Consider the following 22,967-nt stretch of genomic DNA (forward strand, 5'->3'; position numbering starts at 1 on the left):
TCCACTTAATACCAAGTCATCAAAGAGGGGAGATGATGCCTTTTTATTAAGGTTGACATCAAGCAAAGCATTGAGAAGGAATACACAGAGGGGGGAGGGGCACACAGTCACCACTTCAGAAGGTAGGAGGGGGAGGCACATCAGTTAAGGAACTCAGGACAGCCACATGCTCCATGCCCTGGTCAAGGAGTGGGACAAAGGGGGAAAGAGCAGAAAACGCCAGGATAACCTGAAGCTCGCAGACGGGTCTGAAGCCCCCTGAACCTAACACTAGAGCCACAAGCCCTGCCCCTGAGGGCTCACACACTACTACACAAGTGGACACACATAACACAAGACATTATGGAGGCAACACCAAAAAGCAGAGGGCACTGACATATTGACAGAAAAAAAAAAAAGGAACTGAAGTTAAGCAGATAATAGCCAGAAAAGACAGTTTGGGGCTGCAGCGCCCCCTCCCCCAAGAGTTCCTCAGATGTCCCCTAAATCTGGACTGTGGCTGAGCAGTCCTAAGTCTCTGCCTGCGACCCGGGGAGCGCCTTATTCTCTAGGTCCAGGTGAGTGGCAAAGCGATCCCAGGTGAAGTCAGTGACAGGGCAGGTTCCGCTCTGCATGCTCAGGGCTATCTTGTCTTCATGCACACCATAGCCGGCTCCTCCCAGCCCAGGAGCCCTTGGAACCCAGGTACCCTGATTCCTAGGGCCATAGTTCCCTCCTCGGGCTTCCTTTGCCCATCAGCAGCTGCAGAGCGATCGGTAAAGGGGAGAGGTTTCCGCAGAGCTCTGTATATCTTGGATATCAGCAAAAGGGTAAAATTCCCTGATGCCAGAACAGAATACCCCAATTCCTTAATTTCTAGGTAAATAGTATTTGCCAAAGTCCTAGATGACTCCTTTTTCAGAATAGAAAAGGCAGGATTTATTTACATAATTCAATGGTCCTCCGGTTTCCTAGGAAGAGGGAAGGGGGCAAGGGAAGGGGATGAATGGGAGTCCAGAGATGGGCACTTCCTTTCCGGGAACCTCACCTTTCTGCAGTTTGCTATGATGCCTGATTGGGTGGAATTCGCGATGCTTCCAAAGTCCTTCACCCTACAAATCCTTCTTTGAGGGAGTCTCTCTCCCTGACCTATAAGGACCACGTCTGAAGTGAAGAACACTGCACCGCACTGCTCAGTCCCCTCGGGTTAAGCACTTGGAAACCCAAAGCCAGTCCGGGTAGTTGGTTCCCGGGTGGGGTCCCCCTCACAGAGAGGCCTCGCCCTCCAGCTGCAGCAGGGTAATGTCAGGCAGGTCGAGGGGCTCCACAAGTGGCCCATCCTCCCCAAGGGGACCAGGGCTTTCGGAGCGCTCGCAGTGACTGGTGGGTGTGGCGGGGTTAGGTGTCCCTTTCTCCTCTTCGTCCTCTTCCTCGGGATCGCGACCCAGCAAGCCGCTGTCCCCGATCCCAGGCAAAGGTGTCTCTGGCTCGTGGGGAACACTCGGGAAGCTCCCCTTGCCGCCGGCCACGCCCAAGCCTCCCTGGCGGGGCGCAGTGGTCATAATCTGGCACATGGACACTATGGCCCGCTGGTTGGCGCACACGTCGTCCGACAGAACCTGGATGTGCGAGGCCTGCTCGTCCAGTGCCCCTCGCATGGCCCTCACGTCCTCAAACAGGGCCTGCAGCTGAGCCTTCAGGTGCTCCATCAGTTCCTTCATACCGCCGTTATACTCCCCAGAGATCACGTCCCCCACGGCTGGCACCGTGGACACCTCCAGAGGCGCCGGCATGTCGCCGCCGTCCTTGGTCATGATCTCCAGCAGACTGTCCTCCATTGAGTGGCAGAAGCGGGCCGTGGCAGCTCTGGGTCGTGTCCAGCCGAACCTCCAGGGTGGGGGAAGGGTGTGGAGGGAGAGAGGTCCCGGGAGGGACGGGGTGGAGCCCAGGGACACCTAGGCTCCCTAGAGGGGCGGGAAGCGGAGGTGAAGAGAGCGGCCCCAGGCAGAGGGCGCAGGCAGGACCAAGGAGGGCTGGAAGAGTCGATGGAACGAAGACCCGTCTAGGGTCCCGGGACCAGGGTCTTCGGGCTTACCCAGGGGCACAAGTGGCTTGCCCGCTTGTCTCCAGTGTGATACCTATGTCCCCGCCGCCCTCCCGGCAATCATGGACAAAGAGTGCCCACAGGTCACAGAGGCGCTCTCAGAGGGCTCGGGGTCGACACGGGGACCCGCAGCGCGTCGGTCTCGGGACTCCCCCCGGCCATCCACCAGCAGTGCCCGCGAGTGCGGCTGGAGCGGCAGGGGCGGTTCTCCCGGCGCCGCCGCCGCGGATGCTCCCCCGTTTCCAAGGCGACGCACGGCACGTAAATGACGTGTGTCTCCATGGCAACGAGGAAGTGAAGAAGAAAGAGAACAGGGTTCCGAAGCTGCAGTGGAGCTCGGTGGTATGGGCTGACGGGCGGGGCAGGGACGCTGCAGTAGCCTCAGAGAAGCTGCAAAGAGCATGTGGCTGTAATGTTTAATAGGACAGCATGAGAAAGCAGTTTGCTGCACGACCCCCACCCCCAAGCCGGAGAGAGGCCGTCTGCCTGCGGGGGCTTTTCACCCGCTCTCCGCATTCCTTCCTTGGAGGACCCTGGGAGATCCAGATCCTTCCTCCAGTGGCCCGCAGGACTGAGTGGCGATTGTTAATCATCCCAGGAGAGCTGGCCTCACCAGGCCTGGCGGTGCAGAGGAAGGCGGAGGCTCGACCGATCTGCTTCTCCATTCTGCAGCAAAAACCAATTTTCCCTCCCTCCAGAAAGCTCAGGGTGAGATTCAGTCTCTTATGGGACCCAGCTGTTTCTACCCAGGTTGTTGTTGTTAGTTTATGAGAATTATGAAGCCAAGTACTTAAATTCTGAGAATGGAAACTCCATAACAACAGATTCCCCTCCCCTGCACCCTCCATCACGGAATCCCCGGCGCTTAAAATAGCGTCTGAGACGCAAAAAGCAAATGCTTAATGTGTTTGTAGCATGGATACTTAAATAAGAGCCACCAAGTACCATTCTCTTCCCCAGGATTCTCCAGCCCACACATAGTGGACCTCAGAAGACCTGAATACAATTTCCTTTGAGCCCTTAATGATTCAGAGACCTCAGCTGAATCATTTTCTTGATGGACCGAAATGTAGTATTTCTAAATCTGAGTTAACACTGCATGGGCACGCAAACGAGTTATTAACGGCTGTAGGACCAATGCCCCTAGTACCCATGTTTAGATGCCCACTAAACACCCCTGTCCTTTGTGAAAACTCCTTCCCTTAGAGGGTAGAGCAGGAGAGGAGGAGGAGGAAGAAAATTGGTTATAATATATTTAAGAGTTCACATAGATTGGGAAGGTAGTCATTTTGTAGGCTGCAAGGCACTAATAATCACTTTGATAAAAGGAAGTCAGTGATCAAAACCCCTGAGTTTACAAGAATCTGGGAAGGAGAAATAAATTAACAGTGACATCTAACTACAGAAAAAAAAAATGTGAGTGAGTGTCATTGGTCACCAGTAGTTCAGTAACTGCAAGTGTATTTTTGAGTTCCCCTGGTTGATCTTGGTGACGAAGAATGTCTAGACATGGAAATTTTCGTGGCACCAAAGAACTGTTTCATCTATGCCTGCCTTACTGCTGCTGTTAAAATAAAAGCAAATTATCTTAAAGTACCCAGGGTCAGAATGTTTACATAAATAACTTAAGACATATATTGGGCAGATGTGAGAAATTTGATTTCCCATGCAGTATTGTTTTTTAAAAACTAATGATCAATCTTGTTCCCTTGCTCCTTCAACAAGTTTGCCATTGCTCTTGCCTCTGCCATTCTCGCCATACATAGTTCATAAGCGTTAGATGATCCCTAAACTGGCTCATGAAAGAGCAGAACGCTTTTTCTTGGTATCCCTCGGCCCAATCAAGAGTTGTAATTTGACTTCCGCAGGCTCACCATAACACGTGTGCACTCGTGGGCAAACGTCCGCTGCTTGTTTTGTTTTTTGAACCACAGGGAAACTAGAAACAGAGGCAAGATGCAGCTAAGCTTACCCAGAATGACTTCTAATCTCACTGAGCAAAGGTTCTCAGAGCTGTGCAGGACCAGTCCTGCTGTCATCCCTCCCAAGGGAACCTTACTACAGTAAGAGGAGACTGGCATGCTCTGCGGGCTTTCTGCCGTGGCCCATTCCTCCCCATCTCGTCTGAGGCACCTCACATGAAGGATTCTATCTTGCTGGTTCTCTTCGGGTGTGCTCCCTGCCTTCTGCCTGTGAAGACCGATCCTGCTGCCAGTGTAATGCTTCCCAGGTTGGCTGCCAAGATAAGCTTACATCCAACTGCGCCCCACTCAGAAGGAGCTGGGTTATGCCATCACACAGGGCCCTTGGCCGCTATTGTTGCAGGTACTGTGTGTGTCAGGGCTTTCAGTGCCTGAATACCATGTTGCTCAGAGGCCCTGACCATGCAGCACACAGAGAGCACAAGGGCTCTGGGCCAAGAGGGAGGGGGAGCTCCCGGAGAAGCACCAAAGATCATGGGAAGCAGGTGCAGAGGTCCAGGCGTGTGGCTCATCCAGTCCAGTTCCAGGTCAGACATTTGAGAGGGTAGGTGGGAACTTGGGGAACAGGTGTGGGGACTTAGGGGTGGGGCTTGAAAATATAGGGAGGAGACATTGGTTATGTTAGATTCACACACACAAAAACAAACAAACAAAAACAAAAAAACAAATAGAAACAGATCATTTCATTAATTCTGCATGAAAATTAGAGATGGGAGAATACATAGTCTTGGAAAATTTAGGGTGGAAGGAAGCCTTTGTTAGCTGGCTGGGCTATAAGGTTGGGTCACTGGGATGCCAGGCCCTGTGGATGAGTACCCCAGTCACACTACTAAATTATTCAGAAAACTTCTCATGGTGGGGCCTTAGTCTCTGGGTATCACTGTAGTTGTGGTGTTCTTTTATCTCACTCTGATTAGCTTGTAGGGAGAAGAGATCTTCTACTGTTGAGGTAGCCTCCTTCATGTGTGCCCAGTCCTAAGTATCACATTCTTTTTTTTTTTAAGATTTATTTATTTATTTCATGTATGTGAGCACACTGGCACTGTCTTCAGACACCAGAAGAGGGCATCAGATCCCCACTATAGCTGTTAGTGAGCCCACCATGTGGTTGCTAGGAATTGAACTCAGGACCTCTGGAAGAACAGTCAGTGCTCCTAACCACTGAGCCATCTCTCCAGCCCTAAGTATCACATTCTTATGAGAACTGCAATTCTGAGTAGAGTAGCCCCTGTTGTTTTCCTGGTCTTCATTATCTGTCTCCATCTTATATGGCTGGTACACTTTTGCCCAATAAATCTGATAAAGATGTTTCTGGACTCCCATGTAGAATACACTAAATCAACCAAAAGTCTGCTACATGTTAGTCTAAAATCCCCAAACAGTAATTCCCAAATATAACTTACAAAGCTGTGTTTCTATCTCAGTATAAGACTGTACCCATTGGTCTTTTTGTCAGCTTGACACAAATTAAGGACACCTGGAAAGACAGAACCTCAATTAAGGTATGGTTGCCCTGAAACTGGCCTGTGGACATGTCTCTGAGACATTTTTTTTTTTGGCTGCTAATTGATGCCTAGCCCATTGTCTTAGTTATGGTTTTACTGCTGTGGACACCATGACCAATGCAAGTCTTATTATAAAAGACAACATTCAATTGGGGCTGGCTTACAGGTTCAGAGGTTCAGTCCATTATCATCAAGGTGGGAGCATGGCAGCGTCCAGGCAGGCATGGTGCAGGAGGAGCTGAGAGTTCTACATCTTCATCTGAAGGCTGCTAGCAGAAGACTGACTTCCAGGCAGCTAGAATGAGGGTCTTAAAGCCCATGCCCACAGTGACACACCTACTCCAACAAGGTCACACTTCTTAATAGTGTCACTCCCTGGGCTGATCATATACAAACCATCACACACCCACGGTGGGTGGTGTTACCCTTGGCAAGTGATTCTGGGTCGTAAAAGAAAGGTAGCTGAATCGGAACGTGGACGCAAGCCAGCAAGCAGCATTCTTCCACAGCCCCACTTCAGTTCCTGTCCTGAGCTCCCTGCGACGATGGAGTGTAACCTATAAGCCAAATAAAGCTTCCCCTCCCCAGGTTGGCTTTGCTCAATATTTTATCACAGCAATAAAGAGAGAAACTAGGAGAGAAATTATCACCAGGTGTGGGGTATTGTGGGGCAAGTGAGCCCTCTGACCCAGGGAACCCTGTGATGGTCCTGACCAAGCTGTTCAGAGAGGATTGTAGAAGCATTTGACACTCTGGGCTGCAAAGCTGTTGGTGCTGAAAGCTTGGTGATCTGTTCTGTGGGGATTTGGAAGATGCTGCCAAGAGACTGCAGTTGACGGAGGCGTGGCTTGTGACCTGGGGGGGGGGGCAAGACTATCGGGGAGTTTGTGTGATATCTGGGCTTAATAAATCTGTGCAAGTGAAACCTTTGCTCTACTAGGACAGTCTTTGCTGGCTGGCTGGGGCTGAAGAATCAGCTGTAGTTTAAAGGGGGACAGTATCATCGAGGAGGAAGAATTTTTCTGGGTGGGGGTGTTATTCCCTCGGGATCAACTCATAGGAGAATAATTTCTGTTTCTTCGGGGTCAACTTTTTTTTTGTTTTGTTTTTTTTGTTTTTGTTTATCGAGACAGGGTTTTCCTGTGTAGCGCTGGCTGTCCTGGAACTCACTCTGTAGACCAGGCTGGCCTTGGACTCAGAAATTCACCTGCCTCTGCCTCCCAAGTGCTGGGATTAAAAGTATGTGCCACCACTGCCCGACTGGGGGCCAACTTTTCTTAACAAATTACTTCTCATAGTTTCAGCCTGATCGGAAAAGAATTATGCTCGCACCTGTGTGACATGGTGTGTGCACCAAAACCTTCCCTTCTCACTTGTCAGAGTCTAAGGACATCTTTGTGTTCCTGAGCAGATACATTTAAAACAAAAAAACAAACAACAAACAGACAAAAAAAACAAAAAAACCAGGGCTCATTATGTACCACAAGGTGGTCTTGAACTCTTCATCTTCTTGCCTCAGACTCCTGGATTACTAATGTGCACTACTAGGACTGATAGTGAAATATCCTAGTTAGTTTTAGTTAGTTAGTTAGGTAGGTAGGTAGGTAGGTAGGTGTTTGTTTATTTACTTGTTTGTTTTATTAGGGGTTGCACACAAGTTCAAAAGTACCTGTTGGAGGTCAGAAGACAATTTGCAGGAGCCAGGTCTCTCCTGTGACCTCAGGTCAGGCTTGGCAGCCACAGTCTTTACACATGAAGCCATCCCACGGTCAGCCCAGTGGTGCGCACAGTCAAAAGACTGAAAAAATGGAGGCCTTTATGTCCCCCGGCTCACATCTCTTCCTGTCTTTTCTAAAATAACACCAAACAAGAGCCCTCCTTGACCCAATAGATAGCAGAGGCTATAAAAAGCTGTGCCTCCACAGGAGTGCAGCACTGGATCTAATCAAGCACCAAACATGAGTTATAAAAGCAACTTTCTGGGGACTGAGGTTAGTCCTGAAATAGCCCAAGGTGGCCAATCTCAATAAAGCCTCTTGCTTTCCACAAACTTATCCAGGTCTCCGAGAAGCAGAGGCAAACGTTAAATGAAATTTGCTGGTGACTGTCTGGATCAAGTGAATTAAACTGGGACCAGAGTCTCCTCAGAGGGTCATCCCAAGGATTCATCCAGCCCATCCACCATTATTGCATGCCCACCTCCTGGTGCTTGGATCATTAAAATCAACCCCCTTTTACCAGAGGCATTAATAGCACTGCTCAGCAGAGCAGGCTATTAGCCATAACACTTATGTTCACAATTTCACTAAATTAACACTGGAATTTCTGCTGTTTAAGTTTCAGTAAGGTCTGTGGGACATCATGCCTCCCCCTTCCATATTTGTGGCGTTAGAGTTCAGGGGACATTCTCGTTCATAGAAAAAGGCTGTGGAGAAATGTTCTAAGAAATGGAGATGGAATGTGGAGATAATGAAACCTAAAGTTATTATCTGAGGCCCAAGATAAGGAAGACAGGAAATAATAGACATACAAGAGAGAAAAACTTCTCAGTGAACTTTGAACTCTGAAGCAAGCTAGCTCCATTCTCTCTTCCTCTGGCAATATGTTTAGTTTGTTTATTAGTTTCTTCGTTTGCTTTGACGCAGGCTTTCTCTAAATAGGGCTGGCTGTCCTGAAACTCCCTCTGCAGACCAGACTAGCCTCGAACTCTCAAAGAGAGGCAGAGAGGCCCATCTCTGCCTCCCAAGTGCTGTGTTCCACCACACCCAGATTGTAAGATTTTAAAGTTGACAAGGATGATGAAGGGTTGGAAGGAAGGAGTAATAATCTAATTGTCCCTCAGGGAACCTTGAAATCCAGGAGACAGAATCGTGGCTAAATTCTGCTAGGAAAGAAAGCAATGGCTTACCTCTGAGCTCAGCTCTATGATATAACCACAACCTGGCTACCTGCTGGGTAACCATAAACCCAGTACTGAAGCTATTGTATGTTAAACACACAGGGAGAGAGTAACAGACTCAACTGCTCCCGAACACTTCTCTTCCTCCAAGGCCCACAAACAATGCCTCCTTTCTTGCCTGGCACTTTCCCTTTCATACACCCTCCTCTTCTCCCCACCCCCATGTAGCACCCCTACATTCCTCCCCTTTCACTTATAACAAAAGTCTTGTAGAGCATACACAGAGCCTCTTCACCAGTTCTGCAGACCGCCCACCACCTTGACTCTTAACTGCCTTCTGCCTCCACTCTTTTCCATTTCACAGGAACGGAATCGTGGTAGTTTTTAAATCTTGCTTCTTTTGCACAACATTCTTGTAAACATCAACAGTAAGTGTGTCACCAGGCCCGGGTCTGTATGTCTCACTGTTCTGCTACATGAATGCACCATATTGTGTTTTTTTTTTAATTATTTCTTATATTTTCTGAGATTGTAATCACATCCTCATGCCCTTCCCTTTCCTTCCTCCAAACCCTCTCTTTCAAGTTCCTGGTCCCTGTGTGTGTGTGTGTGTGTGTTCTTAAATTTTATATATATATACATATTATATATATATATATATATATATATATATATATATATATATATACTGTCGCTGTCTTCAGATACACACCAGAAGAGGGCATCAAACCCCATTACAGATGGTTGTGAGCTGCCATGTGGTTGCTGGGAATTGAACTCAGGACCTTTGGAAGGGCAGTCACTGCTCTTAACCACTGAGCCATCTCTCCAGCCCGTGTGTGTGTGTGTGTGTGTGTGTGTGTGTGTGTGTGTGTGTGTGTTGTTATATACATAAGTACAACCTGCTCAGTCTGTATAATGTTACTCATCTGTATATTTTCAGGGCTGACCATTTGGTATCAGATGACCAAATCAGTATGCTCTAGGTGGGGGTGATGGGGACAGGGGCAGGTAAGCATTTCTTAGTTGCCTGTAGTTCTATGTGTAAGGCTGAGACCTTGTGAGCCTTTTCCTATGTTGTATCTTACCCACATTCTCTTGTCAGGGAGTTGTCCTGCTGATCAGGTCAGGCTGCCACTGACAATCCTGCTGTGAATATCCTGCTGTGCCTCCTGGTGTTTATAACACAGGTTTCTCTATACTTTATGCATGGCTGGATTTGCTAAATCACAGACTTCAGCTCTACTGTAGTAAATTATCTTACAATCAACCAACAGAGTAAAAGTTCTCATAGCCCACTATCTTAGAGTTATTACTTCATTGACTCACTATGTCCAAAGCAACTCAGGGAAGAAACTGTTTATTCAGCTTACACTCCTATATCCCTTTTAATCATCAAAGAATGTCAATGACAGGAAATCAAACAGGGCAGGAACTTAGAGGCAGGAGCTGATGCAGAGGCCATGGACGGGTGCTGCTTACTGACTTGCTCCTCGTAGCTTTTTTAGCCTGCTTTCTTATAGAGCCCAGGACCACTAACTAGCCAAGGGACGGTACCATCCATAATGGGCTGGGCCTCCCCCAGCAATCACTAACTAAGAAAATGCTCTACAGGCTTGCCTACAGCTGGGTATTATAGAGGCATTTTCTCAGCTGAGGCTCCCTCCTCTCTGATGACTCTAGCTTGGGTCAAATTGACATGAAACTAACCAGTCTTTGCACATTCTCTCTGACACTTTGTATCACCAGACTTTTAGCTATTGACTTGCTTTCTAAGAAATTCTAGTTTCTCAGAACAAGACTTGTAGCATCGTGATACATATTAAGTATTGATTAGTATTAAATGTTTCTTAATTTTCAAGCATAAGAATTTTATGTTCCTCTTTTTTGTTACTGGTGAAGAACTTAATTCCATTACAACTGAAGAATACTTCTTACGTAATTTTAGCCTTTTGAAATTTGTTAACAATTGAATAAAAGCAAATTGTTACTTATAACTATTGCTCAGGTAACAAAAACAAACAACTGTGTTCTATAAATGTACCTATATAGTCTAGTTTTTAGCAAATGTGTAAACCAGGCAGTGGTGGCCCATGTCTTTAATCCCAGCACTTGGGAGGCAGAGGCAGGCAGATTTCTGAGTTTGAGGCTAGCCTGGTCTTCATAGTGAATTCCAGGACAGCCAGGGTTGTACAGAGAAACCCTGTCTCAAAAATCTAAACAAAAACAAAACAAAACAAAAACAAAAAAATAAACAAAAAACCAAATGTGTACATTATCTGTAAAATGTCCAATGTCTGAGTAGCTTTCTTTACTTATATGGCAAGAATTGTTACTATCTTGCTCTACTAATTTTGTGAGCTTAGCCTTGAATGTTCTGGAGTGATACACATATGATTAATATTTAATTTAATAAAATTTATTCAGTAATTTTATTTAGTTTTATGTGTATGAATGTTCTCCCTTCATATGTGTGTAACATGTGTGTACCTGGTGTGTTCAGAGCACCCAGAACCGGAGTTAGGTTGGCTGTGAGCTACCATGTGAGTGTTAGGAATCAAACCTGGGTCCTCTGAGAGAACAACTCCAGTTCCAGAGGATCTGATGGCTTCTTCTGACTGCTGTGAACACCGCTCGCACACGAGTTGCACACACATACACGCAGACAAAACGCTTAAATACAAAAGATAAAATATAAAGCTAGTTTTTAAACATAGATTTACATATTTTAAAAAACCAGTCCTGACACTAGTTATTGCACTGGCATTTATTTGCCTGATATTAATAAAGCTGCTTCAGTATGTTTTAATATGGGTTGTTTTGATCTTTCTCCTTCTTCCATTTGTCAATATCTGTTCTTTTGTTGTTAAAGAGGGTTTGTGTTCCATACCGGGACCCAGAAAGCAGATGCAGACATATCTCTGTGAGTTCCAGGCCATCTAGGGTGACGTAGCAAGACACAGTCTCCAAAATAAACAAGTAAACAGGCAAATATAATAAATAATAAAACTATGATTTTATTTCTTTATTTTATTTACTTATAAAAATAAAAGCTAGTTTTCTATATGTAGTTTGTGCTTGCTCTTTTTTTTTTTGATCTACCTTGACCATCTAATTATAATGGCATTATAGGCCATGGGATTTGTTTCAATCATTGATAAGATTAAACTGGTCATATTGCTATTTGTTTTCTATGCCATCTGCTCTTTGTTTGTCGGCTTTGGCTTACTTTCCTCCCTGTTTAGATTAAGTAAACTTGTAAATTTTAAGATGGTTCCTTTCCACCTCCACCATTTGCTCCTCAGCTCTTTTCTTTTCTGTGTGTTTTGTCATTGCTGTTCTTGAGATGTCCTTTCCCACAGTTCCTTGCAATGGTGAACTTTTTTTGTTTTGTTTTGTTGGGTTTTTTTTTTTTTTGAGATAGTTTTTTTTCTGTGTAGTCCTGGCTGTCCTAGAACTCACTCTGTAGACCAGGCTAGACTCAGAGATCCACCTGCCTCTGCCTCCCAAGTGCTGGGCTTAAAGGTGTGTGCCACCGCTGCCCAGCTAATGGTGAACCATTTTATCTGTATTATCCACTGTGGTAGCCACCAAATGTGTGTAGCTATTGAAGTGTGGCCACTATGATTAAGAAACTGAGTGTTTGCTTCTCTTTGTCTCGAATCAGTCTTGTTCTAAATAATGGGCAGCCATGCGTACGTTCTGAGCACAGAAAATCCACAAGCCAGATGATTGACAGGTAGCCATGATGGACACTTACAGTGTCACTGAGCATGAGCAAGGCCGGGAGTGGGGATTTTAGTCTGGTTCCATTCCTTTGTCACTAGCACTGTTTGCTCTTTAACTTGAAGTGTGAAATGGGTCTGAGTTTACAAATGCACTTTCAGTAAAAGCATCCAACCCTTAGCTAAGAAGCCAGATCTAGTAAGCGGCTAGCGCACTGGACAGGACAGCCCCACACCTCAGGGCTAACCCTGTAGCTCCTGCTCACTTTCCCACTGTGCAGGAACCCCGTGACAGTGTGCTTTCAATGCCTCCCACAATGTGTTGTTACCATACACATTTCACTTATGTGCCATAAAACTCCAACTAAGTCTCACTATGTAGCCCTGGCTGACCTAGAACTCACTGTATAGACCAGGCTGACCTTGGACTCGCAAAGAACCACCTGCTTCTGACTCTCAAATGCTGAGATTATAGGCATGGACCACCACAGCCAGCTTGTTTCTATTTTAAATAGTTATATTTTCAAGAGATTAAAAAGTAAAAATATTTTTATATTTCATCAAAATATATCACCTTGTTCCCTTTAGATTGATTCAAATTTCTACACACTATGAATTTTTTCCTGCCTAAAGAACTCCAACAGGTCTCCTCTTGTCTCTCAAAGTATGTCACTTTCATTGAAAGATTATCATTTGGGAGGGACAGTGGTGGCACATGCCTTTAATTCCAGCACTCCAGAGGCCAAGGCAGGGGGATCTTTGAGTTCGAGGCCAGCTTGGTCTATTGGGCAAGTTCCAGGACAGAGAAACCCTGTCTCAAAAGAACAAAACCAACCAATTAACAAACAAAAACAAGAAGAGAAGAAGAAATGTTGTTTGCTAGGAAATAAGAAACTTCTGGGCTGGCTTTTCCTTTGCTTTGTATAGGTTTTGTTGGTCATGGTTCATTAAGTAGTCATGTATTGTGCACAAAGATAAAAGAAGAAGAAATTAGATAACCTGAAGATGAAGATCAAACTTGACCTAAAGAAGTCAATGCCCCTAATCAGCAGGAAGTAATCTAATGATAAAGACATCATTTTTTTCTCTCTTATCTATTGTTAGAGGGTTGAAAAGTTAGAGGAAAGAAAAACTCACAAAGTATCATACACTGGTTAGATAAATGCATATCCACAGTTATGTCAACGCCAAAAGAAACTACACGTCAATGTAATATAATTTCACTTTTTGCAATGAATGAATTGTGTGTTTTCATATTTTAAAGTCAAATTGCATGGGGGGGTAGTGGTGGCACATACTTTTAATCCCAGCACTCAGAAGGCAGAGGCAGGCATATCTCTTAGTTTGAGACCAGTCTGATTTGCAGAGAGAGCTCCAGGATAGTCAAACACACACACACACACACACACACACACATACACACACACACACATACAAGGGGGCTGGAGATATGACTCAGAGGTTAAGAGCACTGACTGCTCTTCCAGATGAGTTCAATTCCCAGCAACCACATGGTGGCTCATAACCATCTATAATGGGGATCTGATGCCCTCTACTGGTGTGTCTGAAGATATCGACAGTAAACCCACATACAAATAAATAAAATAAATAAAAATTTTATTTCTTGAACCCACTACCCCTGTGGATCAGTTAGGGAAATCTACCCACATTTTCACCCTGGACCTGGAGGGTTTTCATTCTTGCTACACTGTTTAACTGACCTAGACAGGGTTTATCTTAGGATGTGTTATGACTGTGGCTTCTACTTTACCTCCCCCACCCCAAATAGTTACTGGGAGGACAAAGGTCCCTGTATGCACAGATAGCACTAGGGAGCCCAGGGATGTTAAATACACAGAGTTGTCTTTTCTTTTTCTCTCTCTCTTTTTTTTTTAAGATTTATTTATTTATTTTATATAAATAAATACACCATTGCTCTCTTCATTCACACCAGAAGAGGGCATCAGATCCCATTACAGATGGTTGTGAGCCACCATGTGGTTGCTGAGGAATTGAATTTAGGACCTTTGGAAGAGCAGTGCTCTTAACCACTGAGCCACCTCTCCAGCCCAGAGTTGTCTTTAATATATATATATAGATAACCTGTTTTTCTACCCAGAAGGTTGGGAGTGGATGTGATCTGTGCTCTCTGTAGGACTCCCACAAGCAAGACCAGTGATGGCTAATAGTCTAGGTGGCCTTTGCATTATTTGTGTGACCAGGGGCTTCCCCAATCTCCCACGGCCAGAACCAGATGACCTCTATGCTATCTGTATGACAGGGAGCACACCAGAGCCTTCCCTAGGCCTTTAAGACGACACATGCAGCCTATCTCTAGAAATCTTTATGGAGGAAGTGACATCCTCTGAGAAGAGCTTCTGTGTATTCACTCTTCTTTGGGTGGCTTGCCAGGAAACGCTTTTTTTCCAGATTGTACTGCACTTCAATGTGCTTACAATAAACTGCCAGGTATCAGACTCTAGAAGTTCGAACCAGCACTGGTTACGCAAGTCATGTTGAACCGTGTTTCCTTCTTGCCTCATGGGGACCATGGGTCTTTATTCTACCAGCCGTGGTATTTGCGTGTGCATGCACATGTGCACACACACACACACATCCCAAAATAATTTATTTTAAAAGTTTTCTGGTTTACATCTCTATTACATAGTAAATGTGTACATATTTTAAACTGATTTCTAAACCTTTTCTTTTACTCTGTCGGTGTATTTTTTCATATGAAGCAACTGTATATTCATTTAATTATGAAGGCTTAATGTATTTTAAATATTGGGTAAGACAGGTCCCGCCTTATTGCTTTTCATCCTGATGCTTTTCTGGATATTCTTGGGTTTGGTTTTGGTTAGTTGGTGGTTTGGGTTTTGGGAGTTTTTTGTTTGTTTGTTTGTTTGTTTTTTAGTGTAAACGTTTCTTTTTCTTTTTTGTTTGTTTGTTTGTTTGTTTGTTTTTTCAGACAGGGTTTCTCTGTGTGGCTCTGGCTATCCTGGAACTCATTCTGTAAACGAGGCTGGCCTCAAACTCAGAAATCCGCCTGCCTCTACCTCCCAAGTGCTGGGATTACAGGCGTGTGCCAACACCGCCCAGCTTTTTTAGTGTAAACGTAAACAATTTGTGTAATTAAAAATTTGAACAAAAATCAAATCCACTTGCTAGAAATCTTATTGGAATTAGAATAAATTTTCATTAACATTGTGTTTTTCATTTATTTATGTCCACCCTTGTATCTTGAAAGAATATTAGAGATATTTTTCACAGATTCTACACCTTTCCTTTTAACACTAGATCTAGGGACAACACAAGTTCATCATAGCTTCTTTCGGAAACTGTCTTTTGATGGCCACTTCCACGTTATCTTCAAACTGGGTCTTCCTTGTACAAGAAGCCTGTTGACCCCATTTATGACTTTCGTAGCTACCTCCTCAATGGCCCATCTTGTCTTTTACATTACTTTTTCATTGGTTTCTTGTCCTTTTCTAGCTGTGCTGCCTAATAAAATTCTTACAAGCCTAATTGATTTCTTCTGTAAAAATACATTAATAAGTGTGGTGGTCCTCCTCTGGTGGTGACCCTCTAGTGATGCTCTTCCAGTGGTCCTCCTCCGGTGGTGACCCTCTAGTGGTGCTCCTCCAGTGGTCCTCCTCCGGTGGTGACCCTCTAGTGGTGCTCCTCTGTAATTCTAGAAGCAAGTGGCTTGTTACAAGGTTGAGGCTAGCTATTCCAGGCCAGCTGAACGTGTACAGCAAGACCTTGCCTTCAAAAAGTAACTATGTACATAAATACTTTGGCAAGTGCCTCCTTGTACAGTGGATTGACATCTTTGGCTTCTTTTAGATATTAGAAGAACCTCCAGTATTTCCATATGATTACAGTAAGACACAGGTAAACCAGATGAATTGTCATGTATGAACCTATGCTCTTTAAAAAAAAAAAAAGATTTATTTATTTATTATATGTAAGTACACTGTCACTGTCTTCAGACACACCAGAAGAGGGCATCAGATCTCATTAAGGATGGTTGTGATCCACCATGTGGTTGCTGGGATTTGAACTCAGGACCTTCGGAAGAGCAGACAGTGCTCTTACTTGCTGAGCCATCTCTCCAGCCCCACACCTGTGCTCTTACTCTTCTTTTTGTGCATTATTTTTAGTAGGAATTCATTTTGAAGTTTTCAAATGCTTCTCCAGCATCTGTGGAGAAAATATCAAGACTTTTCTTTCTATACAGAACACTTAATTCAATTAATGAATTTTCTAACATTGATCTTTGTATTCCTAAAACAATTTTCATATTTAGTGCTTTGATATATAGCTTTTTCTTTTGCTTTCTCTGAGGTTTTCTGCACCTTGCATTATCTTGTATTTTAGTGGCAATGGAACATTTATATTTAGTTGGAAAAGTTGAAGTTTTCCTTTCCTTTGCTTTGAAATGGAGTTGGACCCAAGGTTTTAAAGCTCCTTTTTGAACCACTTTGGTTACTCTTAGGATTTTTAAAAAACACGTATACCATTTTAATGGTTCAGCATTTGCTGGAAAATGATACCCCGGACTCAAATCATATGAAAAAGCAAAGCATGTTTTATTCTGCATAAGTCCAGGATGCTAGGGTCTCCCATTCCAAGATGGAAACAGCCAAGCGAGCTCACGGGCCTGATTTAAAGCCCATTAGGGGATCCGAGTAGGTGAGCTTATCTTGCTCCATCTCTGGGGCATTCCGGAACCAGTACATGCCCTTCTGGGCATGGGGCCGGAAACTGTCGCTGACCCATCGCCCTTGCTTCAGGCCGGATGGTGGGGCAGCTTCTGAGGGCAGAGCAGTTTCTGACTAGTAATGACTTGTCTGGGTTTGCCCAGTTCTTAGGCCAGGTCTGCCAAGGAGCCAGCCTAGCTTTCTCACTATACAGTGTTTGAATTGCTTCATTAAAATGAGAGAACCCAGCAAAGCATGGTGGTGCATGCCTTTAGTGCCAGCATTTGGGAAGCAGAGGCAGGCAGGTCTTTGAGTTCAAAGCCAGCCTAGCCGCGCGCGAGCGGCAGAAATCTCTCCCAGGTCTCTTTTAAAAGGGCATTGGCCACACTCACGAGCAATCACCTTTCAGAGCTCATCTCCTAGCCTATCAGGGATTAGGACTTTAGCATACACATCTCGGGAAGACATACACGTTGCACCTTTCCTGTATGGTGGGCACTGCTACTGTGGCTCTGCAGCTATTCAAATGGTTTTGTAATCCTTATTTCTCACATGGAACTATGATTTCCCTGGAGTCAGAGGTATCTTTATCTTGTTCTTGGCAGAATCATCAGTATCTCTCATAGTTAACTAACATAGTAATATCATTTAATAAGTACATGCTGAAAGGACAGAAGGACAAATGAATGAATATATTTAAAAAAAAAAATCAAGGAGTCAATTACTGAACTTTAGAGAAGAAGCTGAAAGAACAAATGCCCTCTTCGCCCTCTAGGGGGCGACGTATTCCTATCAGAAGTGGCCAAGGCCGCACGTAATTTACTTTTCAGGCTCCTAGAACTGCTTCAGGCAATCTGGTCTCTTCTTTACAAAGACATTCCACATCAGTCTCAACCAGATATTCTCAAATGGTGGGTCTTGACCCCACAAGGGTGGCCCAAGACCATCAGGGACCACAGATTGTGATTTGTTACAGTAGCAAAATAACAAGTTAGGAAGGAGCAATACAATAATTTTACTTGTAACAGTAGCAAAATCACAAATTATGAAGTAGCAATGAAATAATTTTACAGTGGTGGGTGGCTACATGAGAAACTAACTATGTTAAAGCACTGGGAAGGTCAGGAACCACTGGTGTAAACCAGTCAACCATACCAGAAAGTGGGCATCTCAAATCTCTTCTTTCCCTTCCATCGACAGGGAAAAAAAAAAAAGAGTTCATCCATTTTGGTGTTTGCCAAGTAATTAAACTGCAATGCTTTTGTCTTGGAAAAATGTAGCATGTATATGTTACTTCAATATTATCATTAATGTTAATTGACTGTTACTGTAATTCTTCTCCAGTATCCCTCAGCATTCTTTCTCTATAAGATCTAAGTATTTTTAAATTATTTCTGGTAGTGGAACATATTGGGACTCTATAGGACAAAACAAAGGCAATTTTCATTAAAAAAACAAACAAATCATTAATTTCCCTGAGTCCTGGAGAAAATGAAAAGGAAAGCAACAAGACGAAGCCTTTGGAAGTTGAGAGGGTGTTTGCCTCAGGCGATTTCTGAAAGAGCCTTTGTTTAATCCTGAGGCGGCTAAAAAATCCACTCCAGCTGCTCTCTAACCCTGCTCTGCCCTGCACCAGCGGGGGTAACGCAGTCTACGCTTGCGGCTTCTCTCCACCCAACTTTCTCTTTCTTTTAGTTTCCAAGTCCCTTTTTCCATTTTTCCCTGGTTTGATCTCTGAGCCTCTTTCTTTCTTTCTCAGCCCAGAGAAGACAGTCTCCTGTCCCTGTCCTTGGGAGGTCACTTTTCTGTAGTTCCTATGACCTGCATCGGATGTATAGTTTTAGCGACTATCGCTGTGTAGCCAACAGCAATCTGGCTGGGGAAGGCTTGTTTGGCTTACACATCCTGAGTCGCAGTCCAGCGAGGGAAGCCCCGGCAGGAACTCCAACCTGACAGGAACCTGCAGGCAGGAGCTGACACGGAGGCCGAGGAGGGTGCTGCTAGCTGCACCTGAGGGCTGGCTCAGCCTGCTTGTGTTTTGGTTTCCATGTGGCCATATTGTAAGCACATGTTTAATTTTTTCCCTTGAGAATAGATTTTTTCATACAATATATTTTATTTACGGTTTCCTCTCTCTCTCAGATCCTATCCACCCACCCAACTCTCTCTCAGAGAACAAACTGAAATATATAATAATGGATAATAACAATAAACAAATATGATTAAAAACAAACAAACCTGAATAGGACAAAACAAACAGGGGGAAAAAGAGCCAAAGAAAAAGCATAGGAAATACATACAGATGCAGAGGTGTGTGTGTGTGTGTGCGCGCACACACACTGAAAACCCATAAAAACAAAATTGGAAACCATAATACACACATAAAAGATGTGTAAGGTTAACAAATAAAAGGCTAGACATTGCACTCTGACAAGACCCTCCCAAGGTACACTGTGTGTTGGCCGTCTGCTCCTGAGCACGGGATTTGCCCTTAGTGTTATTTGTATCCAATGAGATTCTGTTACCGAAAACTAACTTGTCATTCCTGAGCGGTTATCACGTCCTGAGACAGTTTCTAGGTTGGGGTGCGGGCTGATGCATCCTCCCAGCACCGGAGCCCCACCTGACTTAGCCCTGCTTGCACAGTCCATGCTGCCACGGTCACTGAGCTCATAGCTGCAACGATCATCCTGTGTCGAGATGGCCTCAGATCCCTGATGTCTGCCATTCCCCTTGTCTCTTACATCTTTCTGCCTTCTTTTCTGCAGTTTCCTGAGCCCTGAGGGGAGGGATTTAGTGGAGACATCGATTTAGGAGTGACTTGAGTGTTCTCAGGTCTCTCACTCTGCATATTGTCCAGTTGTGAATCTCTACATTTCTTTCAATCTCCCGTGGGAGGGAGTTTCTCTGATGACGGCCGAGGCCTGATATCTTAGGCCAGAACATTCCTTTAGCAGAACAATATATTTGTTTTTTTCTCTAGGGCCATGGTATGTCTGTCTAGTCTCAGACTCTTGGCCTTGGGGTGGTTGGTACAGGGCATCTCATGGCCCTTAAATCCAATCAGATAGTCATTGATCATTTCCACAACGTTTGTGTTATTGTACCAGCGAGCAGTCACCTGTAGTGTGAAGTTCTTACCACCCTACTTTAAGCTCCAGGCAGACCTTGCTACCAGCCCCGCCCAGGTTCCCCCGGCTCCACCGATGAAACACACACACACACACACACACACACACACACTAGCTTATTCTCAACCTGCCTTATTGCCTCAATTGCTGGGCGCTTCTGCTCTCCTGCAGCTAGCGTGCCCTTCCTAACACTCTCAGCTCAGCATCCTAAATCTGCTGTGGCTTCAGTTGCTCAGTTACCTTCTCCTTGTTCAGCAACCCTAAAAAGCCCTCCGCTTAATTGCATTTCTAATCTCCAGTCTGAGAAAACGGCCTATGGCCACTCCGCCCAAGATCTCACATGGCTGATGACCTTTTCTCCCTCCGAAGAATGGTGAAAAATCTCCCTTTTCCCCCAGTATTTCTAGCCTTGCCGGTGGGGACCCGGAAGTCCCGCCTCTTTCCTTCCGCCCAACAATTGGCCCCTGGGATCATTATTGATCGATCAAGAACCAATTGGGACCGGGCAGTGGTGGCGCATGTCTTTAATCCCAGCACTTGGGAGGCAAGGGCAGGTGGATTTCTGAGTTCGAGGCCAGCCTGGTCTACAGAGTGAGTTCCAGGACAGCCAGGGCTACACAGAGAAACTCTGTCTTGAAAAAAACCAAAACCGACCAAACAAACAAACAAAACAAACCAGTTGGAGAACAGGACCTGTAGTAGCATCAGAACCTTTCCCTACATCCACCATTGTAGATGAAAGGGTTTGTAGCTGGGTCGGTATTTACCGGTCTCCTTTGGTCGCACGCAGAGGGCCTTCTGGTACCATGACCACTATCGGCAGGGGTGAAGGCTTTAGGTGAGACGCATCTAGACTTTTCCCTGTTCCGTGAGTTATGTATCTTCAGCAATAAGGAGTTCCCATCAGTTTGAAGAGAAGGATCAATAGTGTTGGCTATAGGCTGGGTTGTTTGGGGGTTCCATGGAGCCCCTTTGGACAACTCCTCAGTTTGGTGGAGAGAGATGTTGGTATTGGCTTTCTTACAGCACCCAGGACCACTAGCCTAGGGCTGGTGTCACCTCTCAGTCTCTGATTAAGAAAATGCCCTACAGGCTTGCCTACAGCCTGACTTTCTGGAGGCCGTTTTCTCAGTTGTTTCCTCCTCTCAGATGAGTCTAGTATAAACTACAGAACAGCTTTATATAGCAATATAAAACTTCTCTTCATAAATATGGCCTAAGTTTTGTGAACCTAACCCTTGGATTAGGTGTTCTCTGATCCCATTGTATAGGTCAGTAAACTGAGGCTGAGATACGGAATGCAACTTGCTCAGAATTGGAATGTTGGTTCCTACTGTGCTTACATGGTGTTATGTTATGTCTTAATATAAAGAATTACATTAGCCCACAGGAGGCAAAGGTGGGAGGATCTCTGTGAGTTCAAGGCCAGCCTGGTCTACAAAATGAGTTCTAGGACAGCCAGGGCTACACAGAGAAACCCTATCTCAAACAAAGTTACATTAAGTGACAGTTCTAAACATTAAATAAGTTCAGAGAAAGGTAAACTATACTACTGTATTATGGGAGAAAGTTCTCTTCCCAACTGGGTAGATAGCGGGTGATGCATGGACCCTAATTTTTCACTCTATCCTGTTAATTTGGACCCATCCCTTCTCTCCCTAACATTTAAGAGGATCTCAGATTCCTTTGGTTTCTGTTCTTTTGCTGATAAGAGCATTTGGAAAAACTCCCTCCTTACATTTAAGTCACCCATCTCTAGGAAGGACATGGGAAAAGCTGCCACCAACATCAGACATGTGACCCTGAAGAAGGTGGTCTGAGGCAGCGGGTGTTTTTGATGAGTTTGGCCAGAGCCCAGAAAACTGTTGTGAAAGGCGTTCTGCTGCCACTTAGAAGCTTGCAAAGCAGAATTCCTCTCCTCCTGCTTCCCGTTGCTCCAGAGGCTCTGCATGAAACCAGGAAAGGAGTTGGAGACAACAAGAGAGGATGGACGGTTTGTCTCACTCCGAAAAGAACTTACACACGTGGCTTAAAAGGCAAGACATTGGATCTGTATGCTGGGTCACTCCCTAGGCCTCTACATGGTCTGGGTACTGATAACCCAGGTCGATCGCCCCAGCAGCACTGGGTACAATCATAACAGCATTATCAAGTTTCCAGCTCAAGTTTATGCCCAGCTCTGAAAATAGAAACACTAGCTAGACTGTCTGCCAGTTAACACCATCTCCTGGGCCCTTCTTAAGGGCAGAATTGGAATTAACATAGGGAGAAAAGACTTAAAAGTCTCATGGGAAACACAGCACGCAAAACAAAAAACAAAACAAAAACCAACAATATCATAAATTGCTTCTATTCAAACTACAAAGGACAGAATTAACTGTGCACAAGGAGCACATAGAGATGAGATTCACGTGTGGAATGCACAGGTCATGGAGTGTGGTCAAAATGTGACTTTGTTCTTTTGGCTTTTAGCATCTTTTCTGGGAGCCGGGTTAGGTTATCTTCCTTGGTTCCTGAACGGAAAAGTACTTAGAACTTTACTGTTTGGTTCATTCTCTGACAATCAATCTTTTACAGAATAGTCTCTTGAAATAATAATCACAAAAAAAAAAAATCTAGATTCATTAGAATGTTTCTAATCCAAAATGTTAGTCATACTCTGGGATCTTCACGTTAAGGTATTAATCAGTCCAAGCCTCCTCTCTCCTTCCCGCAGTGGGGCCCACGGCTGGTGGCCGTCAGCCTTGTGCTTTCTTCTAGATTGTCACGTCTCCCTCCACCCACGCCACCAAAGCTGTCCTCCCTGTCGGCCTGCTGTTATTCCCTGCCTGTGTAAAAGCAGGAGGAGGCAGGGTGCCGGAGTCCAGAGCGCTGCTCTGTGGAAGGTCAACAGATGGGAAACGCTGGGGGTTTCCCCCCCTTGAGGCCTTTAACTG

At 45.0% G+C, this 22,967-nt stretch overlaps 1 protein-coding gene across 1 annotated transcript; it reads right to left on the minus strand.

The window, feature by feature from the left end:
* Positions 1-1,244: 1,244 nt before the first annotated feature.
* On the minus strand, positions 1,245-1,817 carry Ccdc184 (coiled-coil domain containing 184). Its single transcript, XM_052160413.1, has one exon. The coding sequence runs from the start codon at positions 1,815-1,817 to the stop codon at positions 1,245-1,247; it is 573 nt and encodes a 190-aa protein (XP_052016373.1).
* Between the last annotated feature and the right edge of the window lie 21,150 nt (positions 1,818-22,967).

The sequence above is a fragment of the Apodemus sylvaticus genome, chromosome 17, assembly GCF_947179515.1.
Source record: "Apodemus sylvaticus chromosome 17, mApoSyl1.1, whole genome shotgun sequence".
Taxonomy (NCBI): Eukaryota; Metazoa; Chordata; class Mammalia; order Rodentia; family Muridae; genus Apodemus; species Apodemus sylvaticus.

Coding starts and splice junctions, on each gene's coding strand:
- Ccdc184 (XM_052160413.1), bottom strand. CDS start 1,817: ATGGAGGACAGTCTGCTGGAGATCATGACCAAGGACGGCGGCGACATG.